This window comes from Athene noctua, chromosome 8, assembly GCF_965140245.1.
Source record: "Athene noctua chromosome 8, bAthNoc1.hap1.1, whole genome shotgun sequence".
NCBI classification, from domain to species: Eukaryota; Metazoa; Chordata; class Aves; order Strigiformes; family Strigidae; genus Athene; species Athene noctua.
The window spans coordinates 22,671,777-22,686,608 of NC_134044.1; the positions used below are offsets into that span (position 1 = coordinate 22,671,777).

The following is a 14,832-nucleotide window of genomic DNA, read 5'->3' on the forward strand; positions in this document are numbered from 1 at the left end:
TGAAAATAATCCCCGTAGGCCTGGTGAAGTCAGTCAACATATGCCCTCACTGTGTAGCCCAGGGCATTCAAAACATATTCTTGGGGTCAAGCTATGAAACACTCCATGGAAGGGATGCAATACAGTGCTTCAGACAGTCTGTACTGCAGCACACACATACACTTTGTTACTTCTCCCGAAAAAGCCAGAGGGCCAGGCAGTATTCAGGGCAGGTTTGGCCAATTCGTGCTTTTCAAACTTTTTTTTAAGGTACTGATTGCCTTTTTTTTTTTTTTTTTTTTTTTTTTTTGTAGAGGAATCTATGGTGAGAGATACAGACCTGTAGACTTCTTTCTTAGAAAGTGAACAATGAAATGATTATGACATCTTAAAATCAAGCTGGGTCGTGCAGCTGAGTACATATTGGAGAATAATTCTAACCAGAGACAAGATGTTATGAATGGTGACTAAGGCCCTCTCATTCAATCCACTGTACTGCCTTTGGTTGAAATGCACCCAAGAACACCGCTATATAATTAAATATGTTAAATAATGCTACACAGTATTTTGTATAATTTTGAATCTTCAATGAACTGTAAAAAGTTTTAAATAAAATATAGGGGGAGCTTGTCAAGCTTGTCAGGCAGTATTAGACTCCAAAATATTTTATTCTGGAAGCTTACTGCACCATCTAACACAAGTATCCGTTATGCTGCCTGAGTTGCCATCACACTGTACATCTTGTTAGCAGTGATGTCATGACAGAAATGCTACAGTGCTGCATTCTAATGACCTGTTGTATTGTAATGAATTAAGGATTTCTGCAAAAAGGATGAGATAGGAAAAAATAGCTTTAATCTTGGATACTCACAAGACTTTTTTTAAAAGAGTACGACAGTTTTAAAAACCAAGAAGTGCAAGATTACCATTTTAGCTCAAATGAAGAACATTTGAACACCATACCTGTAAAGCCCTGGAGGAACTCGATGAACCAGGAAGCTTTTCTCCAAGCTTTGTAGCACATCATTGAGCATCCTGACTCTGATAGGAGCTCGCTCCTTGGGGTCATTAGCTGGGCGCATCTCATCTGACTGGAACAATTCTGCAGTGTCCCTCAGACGTGATGCCACTGCAAGCAACTGAGGAATGTCTCCTTCGTCATCTAGGAACAGTAAGTGAAAAGCAGTTGCCAGTGATTCAGTGAGAATCGCTTATTACTCTTGGTTACAAGTCACAATTAATAGTCCAATTAAAACCTGAGCCTCTTTTCCCACGTGAGAATTATGTAGTGGATCAAGGAAAGCCATAGATCATTGTACATAACCTCTGATCTACTTTTCAAAGACAATCAGTTTGGGCTGTAATATTTTAACATCCAATAAACTATGAGGAATGATTCTGGAATACAGCTTGAAACCTACCATTGGAAAAACAGGCATGTAGGAAGCTATGGTTATAAATCACCAACTATAACATTTCCTCTGAGACAGAACTTATTTTGATGCTACTGCTCTCAAGTTTGAAACTTGTGCTTGGATTCCATAACGATTGCTGTATAGAAAATCATAATATGCAGAGTTTAACTGAAATTTGTTCAACATTTTAGAATCCTAGAGGTTAAAAACACTTGTAGAGTGGGTGTGAAATTGTTCCTCTTATTCACTGAAATCATATGTAATGAGCCAACTAACTAATTGATTTCCAAATGTATATTCTAATCCAGTCAATATTTTCAAAACTTTAAAAACTTGGAGTGTTAACTGTTACTTTTTCTTTGTGATTGTATACAGATGCCAAAAGAATTAAAACCCACAGCACTTTGGAGCACACCACAATTTTACTATTTCCCTGTTCATAGTCCAGAAAGAAGAATGTGATATGTGAATTGGAGCACTGTGACTGTGCAGTCTATTCCCACCTGCAGCGTGGGTGAAGAGCATGCCCTCCTTACCCAGTGCAGGCACAGACTGTGTTAATTTTTACAAGGAGAGAGAAAACAGAGTCTGAACCCGATTTAAAGTCAAAAGTAACACCAGTCAACAAAAACATTTCCAGGATGCAGAAATTTTCTTTAAGGCCAAGATTCACTTTACCTATTAAGGACAAGAAAATAACTATCTTTAGATCTTTCAAATGATGATTTAATCAAAAAAAAACATTAAACTTTAGAAGGTGTCTCACCTTTAGTGGAATGTACAAACCTCAGTGAGTTCAGTATCTTGGTGACTGAGATGATTAATCCAACAGAGTGGTTCAAGACACAAGCTAAATGAATACTAAAGTTCCTTGTCTAATAGATATATGGAGAAGTCAGAAATAGTAAATGGAGAACAACAACCCATTTCTCAAACTATTTATAGAGTCTGAAAGGTAAGCATATAATAGGGATGGAAAAGCAAATAGGTACAACTAAGAAATTCAAGCAAACGCCTGAAAATTACATTCTCCCTCTTGTATTGAAAAAGAGATTTGCTATTGGATGCATTTCAGCAAAGGGAAAGGAGTTCATAGATCCCCATGCACTCCTGTCATTCATCTGACTAATGCATTCCAATCCAGCCAAACATGAGATTTTAGCTTTCCTGAGATTCAGATTTCCTGACCTATAAAGATGAAGTTCAACAGGAGGCCCTGTGGGAACAGGAGTGAGAGAAGATGGCTAATGTCTGTCTGCGTTTGGGACAAGATTGTTTTGTCAGTGGCTCTGGACCAATACACCTTTCCCTAATTTGAATGGATTAACAGGCATTGTAGTACCTTGATGTACAGGATCGGTATCTTTATGATTGAGTCTGGAGTCATTTAAAGTCTGATTAAGTTCGGTTGATGACTCAGAAAAAGATTCTCCAAGCATATAAACTTGGTACATTTGGGATATTTTGCAAAATATTAGTACCCTCAGTTTTCAAATCTCAGGCAAACTCTGTGCAGCTGAAGAACTTGCAGTTTCCATGCATATAATCCAGGCACTCTGCATACCTTATGCTGGGACTTGTGTCAGTATGGAAAGGTTTAAATTCACCCTGTTAGTAAGAATCCTTTGGTTTCTGCAAAGCACTTCATATTCAAGCGTTAAGTAACAAAAGTATGTTACTTAACATACAACATTTATAACTTCATTCTGAACATTACATAAATAATTGTAAATGCCAGCTATGCCTTTTCAATAAGGAAGGTGAGATAAAGGGAAAATACATCATTCTATATTTGGAAACTAAGACAACCAGACCACCCTTTTAAACATAAAAATCCTGTAAATGCTCTCACTCCTTCTCCACAGCACACATTTTGTCCCTAAACCAACCACATTTTACCTTACAGTCATGAGTAAAAAGCACTATTTACATCACACTCTAAACCAGCACTCATTATAAAATAAACACCCAGGCTCTTTTTTCATACTTCAGTACAAAATGTGCAATTGTCTATGGCCAATGTTACCACAGAGAACTAAGGACGAGGCTTTAAGGGCATCAGTAGTTTCTACCACAACACACTGAACTTCACTGCCAAGGGAAACTGTGATTTATGCTTTTCTCAAGTTGAGAAGCTGGGAGTGGAAGGGCAAATGATTCTTAAAGAAAAGGATGTATTAACTAATAATGTTTTAAACATCTTGTGATGCTTCTACAGAGAAAGTAAAAACTCCAACTGTTACTTCACTCAAGAGAAAACAATGCCACATTACTATATTTTGTATTCTTTGTCCTTTTGTCTCTAGTATGAATCATGTTCAATCATCTAAGCTAGTTGTTTAGTTGTTAAATAAATAAAATTGCAAGTACAAGAAAGTGACTCAGGAGTATGTATACTCTTGATCAGAGAATTACACTGTTGAATTTCATTACACTTGCTAAATGTAACTGGATTTTATTCAGAAGCAGGTCACACCAAATAGATATTTATTTTTACAGACATTGAATACAATAGCCTTTCCCTGTGTAACTGATTGCTCTTATGAAAAGTACTGCTAGAGATTTACTGTTTTCAAATTGTGTTTGTGTTCCCTGGTATGAATGCACTTGCCTACAAGTACCTACAGGAGAATGAGCACAGACAAATCAGCAGTTCAAGGCATGATGCTTGCTCACCATGCATGTGAACATGTGTCTGCATGTAAGAGAGAGCGAAAATTGCTCCAGGTTTTGATTAGCTTGCAAATTCAGTATCAGCTATGGTGTGTTGATGTATTCACTAGGAAGATTTTTCATGCTGTGCAAAATCCGATGATCAGACCTGGCAGTAGAAAATCTGAGTGGGAAAGCTTTGTAGAAAGAGGCCTAAAGGGGGCAGAAACACAAATCCAGGACATCCTTAGTGCAAAGATGTTGCCATCAGCTTCAATTTTGCTACCATGACTGCTACTGCCCAAGCAAATTAATCTGGTGTTGCTACAAGATGTCTCTTTTCAAAAAGGCTATCATTAAAACAGCATACTGTGACATACTATTATGCATGTCAATACAGAGGAAGCCTGGAGAAGAGCCTGGAGACGAGAAGGCTCTGGGGAGGCTCTGTTGTGGACTTTCAACGCTTAAAGGGGACTTACAAGAAAGATGGGGACAAACTTTTAAGTAGGGTCTGTTGCAATAGGAGACGGGGTAACAGTTTGAAAATAAAAGAGGATAGACTTAGACTAGATATAAGGAAGAAATTTGTTATGATAAGGGTAGTTAAACACTGGCACAGGTTGCCCAGAGAGGTGGTAGATGCCCCATCCCTGGAAGTGTTCAAGGCCAGGTTGGAGGGGGCTCTGAGCAACCTGATCTAGTTGAAGATGTCCCTGCTCACTGCACAGGTAGGTTGGACTAGATAACCTGTAAAGGTCCCTTCCAACCCAAATGTTTCTATGATTCTATGAATGTATCAACGACTTCGTACAGAGCTGCTGAAACATATATGGGCTACTGATACAGATGAATGCTGTAGGGGCTACTGATACAGAACAGATGCTCATCCTTTCCTTTCAGTACCAAATGCTTTGTCCACGGCAAATGCATTTTTCCATGATTTTTTTTTTTTAAAGGCTGATAAAAGGTTTTCCAGTACTAATATATAATATCTCATGGAAAGAAGGTATTTCTGTCATATATACAGATAACTAACTGTTGCATTTTTCACTTCTGAAGCAGTCAAGAATAACAGGTGGGAACAGTAAAGAGGAAATCTTTCTGAACATTACAGACAGATGGAGAAAGTAACTCTGAAAAACACCCTAAATGATCAGGCAAATACGGTCAAGCAGGTAAAATGATGCCAAGCTGAAGACTAGCAGATAGCTGTAGGCAATGAGTATGCAGCCATCAAGTAAATGACAGAGATATGTTTATGTATTGATTTTTTTAAGGACTGAGAGTTTAGACTGATGTTTTGAAAATGTATGGGTTGAGCCAGGGCTGTGGAAAGTCATGCAGACTTTCCTAGAAATGGCTTATCATAAACCAGATAATTTTTAAACGTCTGCTAGCACTGCCTATTCTGTTATCACCCTGAGTACTTCAGCTTCTGTAACATCTGTAAAACATCTTTTCCAGGGAGAAGAAAGGGCCGAACTGATAGGAAGCAACACACAACTGATACCAGATCAACCAAAGAGGTTTAAATCACAGCCCTTCCCCTCCCTATACAGGCAAAACCAGAAGATCTTACCCACACTTAATTTGTCTTCATAGGCCTCTCGAAGTCAGTATCTATTAGAGATGGCTTACAGCTTATCTGATGTGCTTGCCAGCTTCAGCAGCCCGTGATGACAGAACTAGGGAATCTTAGCACGCACATCTAGTGCTACTCAGCCACAACCTAAGGCTGGGGCAACAGATAGCAATCTTTAAAAGGTCTGCATGGGTCTAGGCAGTCCCAGTGGCTTGCAATAATGAAATGATATCAGCTTCTACAGCCAACAGCACTTAAGTGAGGGACATGGCTACCATCAAACCTAGTTGCCTTTATTTTCATGGACTGTGTGATTGAACTTGTTATTTCTCAGTCAGTCAGGTGCAACGGTACAGAAAGGCTTTTAATCCTAATAAGACACCTTAACACCTCCATCATCAATCCCTGAAGCTTACTGCAATATCTACTAATTTTAAAGAGGCTCAAACCCAATGCAAGATAGGCTCCAAGAAGCAAGTCCAGATTGCACAGTGCTAAAAGCAATCAGCAGATAATATGAATATATTTAGAATAAAAATGCTTATATACATAAAAAATACTTATATGCAAATGCTTTTACATTGGTACTTGCATATACCTACAAAATACTTCTATAGAAGTGCTTAAAAGAACCATTTGTATCATTCACACATCAGATTTGACATCTTGTCTGCCCCCTACCTCAAAAGATAAATTGGATTTTCATAGCATGCAAGGCCTGGCAAGATATTCTTGTATTTGGTTCAAGTTACAGGGGGTCTTGATTTTAAATATATGACAGGCCCAAACAACTGCAATGTGTAGCTAATGAGAATATTTTAAACTGTCACCTATTTATGAATTTCTGTAAAATATCGTATCTATGATCAAACAGATAACATCCTGAATAGCCCCAGGGACCTGGGTTTCAGTCTTGGAACCCATCTCACCTCATTTATGACCACGAGGTTCCCTGCTAAACATCAGACCCTCAGCAGATGCACAAAAAGAAATGTCTCTCCAGTCACAACCTTTCCTTTGAGGTAAACCCAAAAGCAGTAGCTTGTTTCCAAGAGTTCCGGTGTGTGCAAGCAGAGAGAACACATGTTACTTAACAATCATTTCCCCATTTTTCTGAGGAACAGGCCTCAAGCCAGACATAAACATGTTGTGGATGACATTTCCCTATAATCTGCCATCCAGCCTATCCTGTTATAAAGTGCTGAGTAACATGCTATTGAATTTAATAGAGCTAATAGTACAGAATTAATCCTTTGGAAACATAAATAAATGCAGTATTAACAAATATTAAGACGCAGGCATCCTTTTGTGAGGACATCCAGAGACTGAAAAATTGTGACTCAAGAATTTAGACATATGATTTAATTTCAAGAATGTGAGAAGGTCCAATAGGCAATAAAATGCATGTTTAAACGACTGGCTGAACCAGAGACTAGAGGCATGAAATTAAGCCTAATGAACAAATCTTCTCGCATGTCGTGAGGATTTCTCTTCACCTTTTCTACATTTACAGTTTGCATTGAGTTGGAGAAGGAAATAGTTTACTAAGGGAATGCATCTTTGAACAGGAAATCTAAGACAACATAAAATCTTTTTGAAGAATGAAGAAATTTGTTAGACAGGTTAAAAAGTACAACTTCTCATTTAAGTAACCAGAAAAAGACCATTGTCTTATTGGTTTCCAAAATAAAAATAAACTGCTATCTGACACAAGTCAGAGATTGATGAGACATGAAAGTAATGAAAAAAGTCTTTAAACAAAACTCTAAATTGAACAGCTAGGAGAAAATTTATCCTGCTGGCCCTACAGCCTAGAAAATAATTTTTCCTCCCCTGAAGTGGTGGAGATAAATGATCTAACTGAAGTTAGAGTAAAAAAGTCAGTTTAAATCAAAATTTCCTGTTACTCAAAATAAAAAAAAAAAAAAGGAAGAACAACAGCAGACATCTCATGTTCAGTTGAAGCAATACCAGCTGAGCCACAGGTTTTATTTGATGATTATTCCGTGCTGTGTTAGGCTGAACTAAACCAATGTTTATATGGCACAACAGAGCTAAAATTACTTGTCTTTTTGGATACTCACTGATTCCAGACCAATGCTCGCCTGCTTACTCCTAGGTCTTGACAATGATGGATGGCAAAGATTAAAGTTAAGGTATCATACTTCTATGAATGTATATTACAGAAAAGTGATACTTTATACTGCAGGGAGTGAATGAAATGTAGGGGCAACACCTGAAGATTGCAAAAAATATTTGAGATGTCACATTCTAGTAAACTATATGTAAAGTTTTGGTGTGATTTTATAGAATTTCCATGTTTATTTAACAGATCAATCTGAGAGTTCCATAAATGTCTACAAAAATTATTTTTGAAAGGCCTTAGCACACGACAGGTAACCTGTACCAGAGACATAATTGGAGAAGAGGAAATAACAAAATGGTTTTACCTATCGCAAATTCTTTTCACTGTGAGGTCCTAACAAGGGCATGTTTTGGAGTAGTCTTCCAAATTTCATGGGGGTTCTTGTCAGGGATGTACCTTTTAATATTCCTTTTAAGTTCACTGAATTCTGACCAGAATACCATCTTATAAAATCTCTCAGTTTGTACACAATTATGTTAGAATTTGGCAGCTAAATTATCAAAAGATTTAATCTCCATGGACTAAAACTCCTATGTGCTCTTCACATTCAGACTACTTTCAACTAGTCACTTTGAAAATGAAGGAGAGTCAGATCTCATTTGAATATACTAAAATACAAGAAAACTCTATGGGAAAAGAGACAGAATGGGAGGATGAAGACAGATGATACTGAAGGAGAAAGCTTATATGGAAGAGTGACACTGGATAGTGTTAGAACCTAGATGTCCTCTCCCTCCTTAGTCCTCAGGATTTGAGCCAAGACAGATATTCTTTTCATAATTGATAAAATGGTTGACTGTTATTTTGTAGTCTAGATAGTATCAGAGAACATCTCAATAACATACAATAGGGTTAGTTCCTATCAACATTTTTTACCAACTGTAGAGAAAAAAATAAATACCACAACCAAAACAGTCCTCAGAAGCAAAAGGAATGCACAACTGCACCCTTTAACTGTGTTATCTTAAGCACCTCCAGCCAAGGGCTGTTGGCTTAATTGAGTTCTCTTGCCTACACAGGACAAAAAGACTGCATCACGCTAGTTCTTTTATCAAGCTCTAAAAGGCCACAAGACAACAGAAAGAGCCAGAAATGAGAAAGCAACACAGGAATGTTAGTAGCGGCTCCACAATCTTGATGGAGTGGTCTCCTATGAAGGCATTCACCCTTCACCTAGCAAACAGGGCCAAATCCAGGGTCTGTGAGAGTTACATCTGCATCATTTCCAACTTACCAGTCACTTATTTACTTTCTGACTAGGAACTTTTTGTCCCTCTCCCTAATCACAACCCATTGTTCCAAACACACCAAGATCAAATACAGAGTTTTCAGGGTCTCTGTGCTTAATTAACTCAAACAATACATATTGGTAAATTATCATGCTTTGTCATGCCTGAAAAAGGAGGAAAGGTAACATGCTCTGCCAACAAGGTGAGTTAGTGGAATAACCAAACAAGGAAGATGACTGTGAAAAGTAAGGAGCTGAATGGCAACAAGATTAGAAGCCCTCTCTTGCTTGTACTGAACAAAGCCTTGAAGTGAATTAAAATCAAGTTCAGTCATAGAGGTTGTTATCTTTGACTGTAATGATGAAATTTTAAAACTAATTATTGCTTAACTGACATAGTAACATCAGAAGAAATATAAACATTTTATGGCTTTATTTAGCAAGAAAAACTGCGTTTTAGTTAGCATTACATAATGACACTGTTTAACTAGTAAAATCACTGACTATCATTTAACTGGAAATTGAAAATCTGTGTCATGGAGTAGATGATACTTTTATTTTTCTCTGTATTAATGGAGAACAATATTCCTCTAACAAAAATTACCTTTAAGACTGTTCTGAACTTCTAATGCGATGTCAAGGGCATTAAACGGCAAAACTGGTTCACTGGCAATTTGCAAAGTCACTTGTCCTGTTAGCTGAAAAATACAAAAAAACCCAAAAAACAGTCACATAATTTCTAGCAGATTTAATAGCCAGTACTTCTTTTGGAATAGCACATACTTTCATAACATTGGATTTTCATGGAAAAACAAATAAAACCCCATAAACACACCTTTATGAAAAAGAATATGACCTAGACCATTGCCTTTCTAATAAAACATCAAAAAACGTTAAGAGATGACAATTTATGACCACACAGAAGGATTCTGTCCAATACTTTTTCTGTGGACCCAGGATTCTGCGGGAGTCTCTGAAGGGCCTTAGTTTTACTTTGTTTTCAAATAAACATCTCAACATTCTAATAATAGGAGTAAGTTTTATTGTTTTACTTAGGCCTCTAGTTTTAGCTATCGGATTTTACGAGAGTTTACCCATCGAAAAAGAAAAAAACCCCAAACCACAGACACTAATGAGTTTCAGATCAAGCTCATGGCTAAATGCAAGCAGACCTGAAAACCTATTGCTTTTGAAGAGGTGACAACTTGATACACACAAACGTACAACTTCCAAACTGGATGGAGCGCTACACCCTCTTGGTAACTTACAGAAAGAAATTCCCAAATGCGTGAAAGGGAACTCTCAGTCCACTCCAGATTAGGCGTTAGCACCTGTCATGGAACTCAATGGCACGAATGTTTCTTCTCAACAGTTCCAGAGATGAGGCCAGGGACTGACTGGCCTGAGTGTTTTTTTTTTTTTTTCATTTACAGAAGGTAGGCTCTCCAGCTCAAGGCTTAGACATGCTACAGGGGCTGTGTATAGAAATATGTCTTTCTGCCGAACTATACCTAGCCTGTGATTAAACAGAGGATTTCAGTCTCTAGGCTGCCAAGTCCATCACTGTTCGTGGAAGCTATAAAACCACACTGACAAAAACATGCAAGAAACTTTCATTCATCTTCTTCATATCTTGATATTGCAAAAACGGAAAAAATACCTGTAGGGCTATGCTCTAAAATGGAATGATGGCTGCAGGTGATGGTGATCGTTTTGATGAAAACGTGGACTGAATAGAATCATATTGTAGAATACTTCCCAAGGTGTTGGAGGGGTTAGAATAATATCTATCCTTCAAAAGCAATATGGTATTTTCTGTGCTGAAAGTACCATTTTAATTCTACAATACAAAGTAGTAGGAAAGGACAACAATCGTAAGTAATATTAAAAACAACAGTATAGCAACTGAAAAAGAAAACCATCTCCCAGGAAAGTGGATGAAGACAGGGTAATATCATAAATACAAGTTTCCTGGAGAAACATTAATAGAGCCCCAATAACATTTCCCGGAAAGCATTAAAGAAATGACCCAGCCACAGACTAATTTGGGTAGAGAGACTGAGGGAACATGCTGCAGATCAGGCTGCAACCCAGACCTGAGCAGAGCTATACTGTGAAGGTATTGAGATTTACCTCTAGAGAATAATATATTGCAAAAGGCACGAAGAAAAAAACCCTACCATACATACAGTGAGAAAAAAATATGGAGGAATAATGATTTTTCAGGCTTTTATCAAGAAAACTAAAGAACTAAGAGTGGACTTGAAGGAAGATGAAAAATACTGTGTTTGGACATCTGTGTTAAAATATTATACAGTAGCAACACATGAAACTTTTCTCCAAACTTCCCAACTGCACGGGCCATTAATGCTTTTAAGGCCATTTCTATCTGTGGTTATACACAAAATCTCTGTGTTGAGAAGCATTAGAAACATTGGTTTTAGGAATATCAGAGAGTCATTGCAGAAATACAAAAAATAAAATTGTTTGGGCAAACAGAAATCTGTACAAAACTGTATCCAAAGCAGGTTCATGTAATCCAGCCATAAGCAACTGTAAAAAATCTGGTTCTAAATGTCCAGATGCCGCAAAAAAAAATCCTTCCTTGTCCTGCACAGAACTCTTTCGAGATATGGCTGCCCCGAACATTAACAACCTGTAAATTGCTATGGAAAAGCAACTGCGGCCATGAAATATCCTATTAAAGAGGAGCCATTCTATAAGGAGCCCAAACCCATTTAATCCTAAATAACAGTACTACATCACAAAACCCATTTGAATTATTCCCTGACACCCCATTTCTGAAAAAACCTTCACTAAATGGTAATGCAAAATACATATTCATAGGTATATTTTAGGGAGGGACATGAACAGTTCTACAGTGCTAGTGATACTTTTCAATCTGTTACTGCAATGTTGATGAACACAAAAGTATGGAAAAAATGCTTCTTTTCTGAGGCATGGAAGTGGCATTAAAGAGGAGAATACCCTAGTAAGCATCTTTCCTTTTCATCATTATCGCCTACAGAATCTGGCTTAATTTTTATAAGTTCTTGTTTTATTTCTATTTCTTCCAAGCAATTTTATTTTGCTTTTGACTACCTGAGTCCAAAGTTGTTTTCTCTTTCCTGTTCAAACAGTTAGACCATCAAAATCTTATGACTGACTGAAGCATTTTAGAAACTTTACAGTATCTCTGCATGTAATACTGCAGATATTTGTGTGTTAGTAAACAGGTAACAGCGGTGTTTATTAAATCACATACTTCACAGGCTAATCTGGAAGAAATCAATCACATAAAGGAAAGCTCAGAGCATTGATTTGAACAGAGTAAGTAATAATGCTGCAGAAGCATATATCAAACCCACATAATGCAGCAAGACAGAAAAGGCTACTGATTTCTTATTTATAGTCTTATTTTTGGATATACCATTCCCCTGAGCACAACACTGAATATACATGGAAAATAAAGACAAGCTTCTGCCCCCTTTTTCCTGTTGAAAAATGGTTCAGACTGACTATTGAATTATTAAATGCAAGAATAACTTAGCAAAGAGTAAAGACAACAATTTTCTCATAAAGTGAAATGCTAAAGCAGCATAATTAATTCTATTCCCATACTGAACTGGTTATAACACTAATGACAACTTCTCAAATAACATTTATACATAATAATACATACACAATACACACAATAGTTGATGTAACATTTGCACAATTATCAAGTCTAAGGAAAAAAATATAGTTCAAATGCTAATTGATTCTGAAGTGTTTTTCTTATACAATTTAAAATTAAAAAATATTGAATAATGTTTCCACTGCACTTGGCTTTGGGAAAAGTATTCTTCAGTAAACACGTATTTAATGAACTTCCAATTACTTTAGAGATAAATATTAATGTAAAAAATAATTGTAGAGTTATACCATATATTGCTAAATAAATAGGAATATTCAAAATAAGTTTATACCAAGGGAACATTTTTTTCAAGGTCTTTTACCTCACAGTGTAAAACAACTTTGCAGAAAGAAATAACTACTGTGCCTGCCTTTATCTCTCTGACAACATGCAGATTCCAAAAGCTGAAAAAAACCCAAAACCAACTTCCAAAAATGCTGGTGTTAAAAATGATTCAGTATCACATGACAATTCCTAAATGAATTCGTAGGTTCTTCTCTCTTCCAAAGTGTTATCACCATCTCATTTAGGAACTATGTTTTCTTGCAATTCTACTCAATTTCTGAACGTAATTTCACTATAAAAGTCAGCTCTCAGGGACATCAGGTGGATCTGCACCAGTCTCCAAAAGATTGTGACAATAAAATAATATTTAAATTAAAGACACACAATTTGTTCATCTATGTAAATTATATCCTTTAACTTTTTACCTGTTTTACAATGTAAATAAAAAAACTAACTAAAATGGAGTTGGGGGGGTTCATCACAGACTTTTTTTTTTAAGAGTTAAACTCAGTTTTCAGGGCAACTCAAATATCCAAGCTGCCTAGTAACAACTTAAAGCACATCTATTGGCATGCAAATTTTAAAAATACTGAATACTTAAAACCCAGGATACAAAAATGTGAAAGGCTCCACTCAGCCTTTTTTACAGAGATTCAGTTTTGCTTTTGGGGCATGCTGTTATTGATCATGTCTTGCGGGGACACATCTTAAATGTTAGGGGACACATCTTAAATGTTATCTGGTTTTACAGGCAGCGCAGGCATGGCAACCCATCTCCCATTCTGTCATATCATAAGAAACTTGTAAGATGAATAAAGTGAAAACATATTTAAGTGGATATGTAGATATGAAAATATTATGCATGATAGAGATCAATCTGCTAGAATAAACATCAGCACGTAGTGTGCAGGCAGTTTCTTTAACATAGAAGTTCGCATGCCAGTTTTGGTTTGTTGGGTTTTTTTTCTTTTTATTTTGGTCTAGTGAAATTCAGAACCGTGTGCTACATCTAGCCTGCGTACTCTGTAAACCTCAGTAGGTGTAAGTGTTGAGCCTCTAGGACATTTTTAGTCACATTAAGAGTGCTAAAATTAAACAGACATCTCAGATCTCTTCATATGCCAAGTTACAAAGGAAGTTAAAAAAATCAGGTGAACTGCCATGTTTATCCTTTTGTGAGCACTGCTCTTCAGTAGTGCTGTACCCCAATTTTACCTGCTGGAATGAATTAGACACAGCTACTTGAAACCTGAATTGTGCAGTGGCAAGTCCTTTACACTTCAAGCCATATACCTCTGCAACGGGCTTCCTTCTTTCCTGTATTCTACAATTTTTAGGTTTTTACAATATAATTTTATTCTATGAATATTAACAACACTCCACCCTACTGATATCTGTGCACTTTTAGGGAAAACTAGCATACCACAGCAGCTAATCTACCAAACCCATGACAACTCATATCAGAAAGCAGATAACATAACAAGGTAGTGTAGTAGACCCGTGAATTCCCAACTACAGACTCTCTATGTAAGAATCCCTACTACAGACTCAAATAATCCTTGCATTTAATCAGTGTGTGACACTGAGCAACTCATTCAAACTGTGAGCCTCAACTTCCTTTGACATCAGGCATTATTTTTTTCAAGTCATGTTTGGTCTCACACCTTGCACTTGTCCCTTCACACATTATCCATGGGGTTCATGGATGAAGGAAGAGCATGGAAAGATACTGTGATCTTTAGGGTGATCAATTAACAGTGTGTTGAAAATAACACACTTTTTTTGTCTTTTTTCTTGTAAAGGTGAATGAAAAGGTTTAACTTTTGTGGCTGGTTGTTGCACTGTCTGCTCTCAGGTGTTTGTTTC

General features: G+C 36.9%; 1 protein-coding gene across 1 annotated transcript in view; it reads right to left on the reverse strand.

The window, feature by feature from the left end:
- The window catches only part of NAALADL2 (N-acetylated alpha-linked acidic dipeptidase like 2), a 434,283-nt gene that overhangs the window by 17,137 nt on the left and 402,314 nt on the right, over positions 1–14,832 (reverse strand). The window contains exons 13-14 of the mRNA XM_074912228.1: positions 9,610–9,703; positions 943–1,141 (exon numbers count right to left, since the gene is read on the reverse strand). Coding sequence (XP_074768329.1) covers positions 943–1,141; positions 9,610–9,703 — 293 coding nt within the window. The remainder of the gene's footprint in view (positions 1–942; positions 1,142–9,609; positions 9,704–14,832) is intronic.